Source organism: Onychomys torridus, unplaced genomic scaffold (assembly GCF_903995425.1).
Source record: "Onychomys torridus unplaced genomic scaffold, mOncTor1.1, whole genome shotgun sequence".
NCBI lineage: Eukaryota > Metazoa > Chordata > Mammalia > Rodentia > Cricetidae > Onychomys > Onychomys torridus.
In genome coordinates this window covers 3,378-8,870 of record NW_023412321.1, presented here as the reverse complement: position 1 = coordinate 8,870, position 5,493 = coordinate 3,378, and the positions used below count along the sequence as shown (strand labels likewise).

Sequence of the window (5,493 nt, the reverse complement as noted above, 5' to 3'; positions counted from 1 at the left end):
TTTTACAATGTTTATTTTCTAGGGTAATTTCTTAGAGATTTGAACCACATTAGATATCTAAGTTTGATAAATATTAATTTTTGTATTTTATAAATATTAATTTTACAAATATAAAATAAAATAATTGGTATTACTTTAAAGTTGAAGGGCTAGGGAAAACCCCAAATAGAAAAATGACCTCACCCTGAATGAAGTTTTAAACTCCTAGAAATCTCCTGATTTACGCTACAACAGTCATCCATGGAAGACTTCATCACAAAGCCCTTTTCTGTTTCTATTTTTATAATAGCCTCCAAAGAAAATATAAGTTTTTTTTAAGAAAAAGTTATATACAGTTACTATACTACATAGAGACACTTTACACTTTCAATATTTTCTGCTGAAATACATTTCCTCTAATGAATTCTACTACTGCAAGAATGATGTAGTTAAAAAAGTTTAAATTGATAAAACAGATAAAGTTGATAGATTTGTCAACCTGATCTTTCTGGCACTTACATATAGACATAGCAATGAATTTAGAAAAGAGGAAAGAAACAAAGCTCTGTCTTTCACCCTCTCTTTATCCTCCCCCATGTCTTCCCTAAGTACAGCTCACTCTGACCATGGGGAACCTAAGGAATTTAAGAGTCACATAAAGAAAAAAAATGAGGTGAAATGTTTCTTACTGGCTTTTACTTTGTCAACTTTTTTGGGCTGTTTTTCATCCTCTTTATCTTTGTCTGCCTCACTATCTTCCTTATCATCATCTTCCTGGATTTCTTCGGACTCCTTATCAGCATCCTGACTCTCTTCCTCAGTTTTAGCATCAGCCTCATCACCTTCCTTTGTTAAGTCATCAGACTCATTATTTTCCCCGGCATTACTCTCAGGTTCAGCTTCTGTCTCAGATTTAGTGTCTTCAGATTCATCAGCTGTATTATCTGCAGAAGCAGCTGAAATTAGAAGGAAAAGCTCCAGGTGAGATAATGGCTCTTCTTTAGAATGATATCCGTCTCAGCCAGGATTGCGCATCCATTCCTTATCCTCAGTTCACTAACTCTGTCATATATTTAGTCTATCATATATGTTCTTACTTCATCTTTCATGACCTCATAACTTCCCTGGGCAAAGACACTGATCCAAGATATGAGCAAGAACTTTGTGACAGGAAAAGGCCCCCAAGTTAAAACCAAGCTAGTCAGACACTATTATCCCAAATCCTTTTACAACCCCCACCGCCAAGCAACAGCCTCCAGTGTCAATTCCAAAAAGGGAAACAAATATCATTCTGATACTTACATGGCTATGCCATTGCACATGCAAAGCACAGATCCTTGTTTTGGTCTCAACACACCCTAGCATATGTTCCCATGCCCTTACTCTGCAGCACTTTCAGGAATTTGTTGTCTGTTCCAGTGGCAATTGATTTATTTTCTATACATGAGCTATATATTTAGTCCTTCAACTTGTGAAAGGCTTTCTGTACACTCACATTAATACTCAAACCACAGTATCAAACCTCATGGCCTTGGGCCTACTGCATAAGAACAACTAATGCCTAGAATTCCCCTAAGTCCATGCCAGAGGGTTAATTATATTTATATAAGGAATATATATAATATATTTCAAATAATTTTTCAATAATTTCAAATAGTTTCAAGTAATTTTATAATAAGGAATGCAGTTTTCTGCGAATTTTACTAAAAATTTCTTATAACTCAGAATATCCACATGACACTGACTTCCATGAGGCTATAAAGGGAAAATGGAAAATGTAGGAAGGTACTGAAGGGTACTTAGACTCAGGCTCACCAGTATCAGAAACGTCAGTGCTGCTTGTGTCTGCGTCCTCTGAAAGAAAAGAGGCAAAATCAGACAGAAGAACTTAAGCAACACTTTGATGGCAGAGAATGTGAACACTATTACAGATATTCACAGCTGGAAAGCCTTAGTCCTGAGCAGAAAGATTGAGGGAAGCACATGCATAGATAAGAGATAAAACCTTTGAAATCTAAATGTGCGGTCAGTTTTACTTCCTTGAAGTAAATCTTCCATCACCTTCTCAAATGTAATTAATTGACACTAACAATGTACTTGAGTGTCACATATAGAATAAAGACTATACTAAATTAGGAATCCCAGTGAAGTCAACTTACCTACAATGACATGTCAAAATGGAGATGGGTACCAGTAAGATGGCTTAGTGGATGAAAGCCTTTCTCTTACAAGTTGGATGACATAAGTTAAATTCCATAGTTGAAGGAGAGAACAGATTCCAGAAATTTGTCTCTAACTTCCTCACATGCACCATATGTTTGAGACCCTGATATCATCTCATCTCATCTCATCTCTCTCTCTCTCTCTCTCTCTCTCTCTCTCTCTCTCTCTCACACACACACACACACACACACACACATACCACTATACACACAATAGTAATAATAATTGTAATGATAATAATATTAATAAATGAAAACTGTTTAAGTTTAAAAATTGAATGTAGAACCAAGTACTAGATAGGACAGGAAGTAGCAGAATATAGGAATCCATGAATTCATGTCTCACAGAATAAGTATCTACATATTGCAGCCCCATTCCAAGTTAAGTAAGAAGCTTTACTTACGGCAAGAGACCAGGATAGTGGAGACACCAAGCAACACAAGGAGTACCAGGAGCTTCATGGCGACTAGTAGAAGAGAGAAGGAAACACACAAGATCAAGCTCCAACACTAGGAGAAAAGGAAGACTGTTGATTCCAGGGTTTCATGTCATGGGATTATATGTACAGAGCGCACCAATCAGAAGCTGCCACAACCTGGTAAGTGAGTAACAGGAAAGGATGGGAAGCAGAACAAATGAGAATGAACCACACAGCCAGAGGCCATTTAGAAAGGTCACGATTTCAAATCCTTGATTCTGACAATATAGGTGTCCAGTCAAGCTGTTGTCTAATAAATAATTCTGGCTTTCTCTTGTTTGAGACATTGGGCTTCCATACTTTTAGACTCTTCCAACAAACTGAAGACGTCCATGCAGTATTCTTGTTGTCTGCACTGCTCCCTTCAAAACAGCAGAAGTTAGAAACTTACAGAATCTTCACCTTTATGTCTCCTTCAAGGGAGTAATCGTGGTAGAGCAGCTGAATCCAAGTGTTATCCAGTTAGGCAGGCTGTGAAGTCTTCAAACCATGGTGTTCCCACTGTATATTTAGTGAGTGTCATATGATTACACAGGGAGTGTGAGCCCAACACTTGATTTCAGCAATTCTTGTAAAATATTAAAAAAAAATCTAAGAGCAAAAGGACAGGAAAACAAATTAGCGTATTTAATGACTGTATCTACTGAGTCAGTTCATTTGTTAATCTATCTTTCCTTCCTTCCCTCCCTCCCTTCCTCCCTTCCTCCCTTCTTTCTTCCTCCCTTCCTTCCTCCCTCCCTCCCTCCTTCCCTCCCTCCCTCCCTCCCCCTCCCTCCCTCCCTCCCTCCCTCCCTCCCTCCCTCCCTTCCTTCTCTCTCTCCCTCCCTCCCTCCCTCCCTCCCTTCCTTCTTTCATCCCTCCTTCCTTCACTCTCCCTCCCTCACCCTCTCTTTCTTTCCTTTTTTTGAATTTGTTTTGTCTTTAACATGGAATTTCTCATAGCCAAAGCTAGTTTTGAATGCCAGATTGTCCTACCTCTACTTCTTAATGTTGAGATTAAAGGTTTGTATCATTATACCCAGACTTAAAATTATGTCTGGGCACTATGATAGATACTAGGAAAATTGTAGAAAATGAAGCTCAAAAATACTCTAAGCTAGACATACATTAAACAATAATAACAAAGCAAGAATCCAAAAGCCAAATCAAATGAAATCAAAACAAACAAAAAACCCCCAAAAACTACACTGGAAAAAAGAAACAAATAATGAAGGGATAAAAATCAGTGTGGCAAACATGAAGGAAAATATTTCATCAGCAATATGTGTACACCATTAAAGGATGGAAAGGACTATGGGGGGAGAAGACCTAGGAGGGAAGGAGGAAAACAGAGGGCCATGGAATCTATGTGTTATGAGCGTGCATGTGGGGACTGTGTGGGAGAAGGGAGGCATCATGAGGGGTCAGAGAACAGTGTGGGGTGTGAAAAAAAGAACAAAGCACAGGACTTCTGAGTAAAGTGGCAGTTTAGGAAGCCCACAGTGTGTCCTATGAAAGAAAATAGTATTATGAACAATAGTTTTTATTCCCACAGGAGACTGAAGAGAATATGAATCTGCAAAGAAACAGGAAAGGAAGTAACCATGCCCAGCTGCATCATGCACCTTGGGTTAATGTCCATGGAACTGCCCAAGAGGAGCTTCAGCTTTTCTCCTTCCTCCCTTTCCCACTCACACCACTCAACAGCACAAATGCTACAGGAACCAGATGGAGAGAGCTGGAATAGGCTGTGGATTCATGACCAGGAGCTGCAATCACAGTGGGCAGGGAGAAGCAAGATGAGAAGATGGAGGCTGAAGTACAAATGTGCAGTCTGAAGCTGTTACCTGTCATGTCTATAGTTCTGCTTCTCTCTGAAGAGCACTGCTCCCTTCTGCCATTGTTTTTTCCATCTGGCTTAGTTCAATTAATATAATACAGTCTAGCTATTTCTATTGGCACAGATAATACAATTTTGTTCTTTTTATGGTAAAATAATATTCCATTATGTATATTTTCTTTATCTATTTATCTGTCAACTGGTTCTGGGTTGTTTATCTATCTTAGCTATTATGAACAGAGCTACCACAATAATAAGAGTGCAGGTATCTCTGATTCACAGATTTAATTTCTTTTGGTTGTGACTGTTGCTGTAGTTTGATAGCTGGTTCATGTGGTATTTGCATCTTTAGTTTTTTTGAAAATCCTTTAGACTGTATTCTATCATGGTTATACTAACTTGTGTTTTATTGCATATTATGGTCCATTTTTCCCTGTCCATCCTTGCCATAATTTGGTAATTTTCTGTTGATATTAACCATTTGAGATGGGATGATATCTCACTGTGGTTTTGACTTCTATTCCCAGCTAGGGATATTGGTTACATTTTAATAGTGTTGACCACTGGTATATCATCTTTTGAATATGCCTATTCAGATCATTTACTATTTTTTAATAATATGATTTTATCATTATTGATTTTCCAATTTCTTTTATAGTCTCTATGTTACTCTTTTGTAAGATAGTTTTAAAATACTAGTGGGACAGTGGTGACACACACCTTTAATCCCAGTACTCAGGAGGCAGAGGCAGGTGGATATCTGTGAGTTCAAGGACAGTTTGATTTACAGAGGGAGTTCCAGGACAGCCAGGGGTACACAGAGAAACACTGTCTCAAAACACACAAAAAACCCCCAAACAAAACAAAACTATTTTCTCTTGTTCTGAAGCCAGTGAGATGCACTCTGCTTGATTTCTCTGCTGGGCAGAAGCTTCTCTGTGTTATATAATTTTCTTCATGTTCTGGCCATCAAGCTTAGTCTAGCCACATACTG

The 5,493-nt window shown here is 38.2% G+C and overlaps 1 protein-coding gene across 1 annotated transcript; it reads right to left on the bottom strand.

Annotated features, from left to right (window-relative positions):
- Positions 1-668: 668 nt before the first annotated feature.
- Positions 669-2,663, bottom strand: LOC118575603 (mucin-like protein 2; the record flags this gene model as incomplete). Its single annotated transcript, XM_036176080.1, has 3 exons — positions 2,606-2,663; positions 1,795-1,833; positions 669-935 (listed from the first exon to the last, which is right to left on the bottom strand). Coding segments are annotated over exons 1-3 (364 nt in total), but the record flags the coding sequence as incomplete, so codon positions are not given.
- Positions 2,664-5,493: the final 2,830 nt, after the last annotated feature.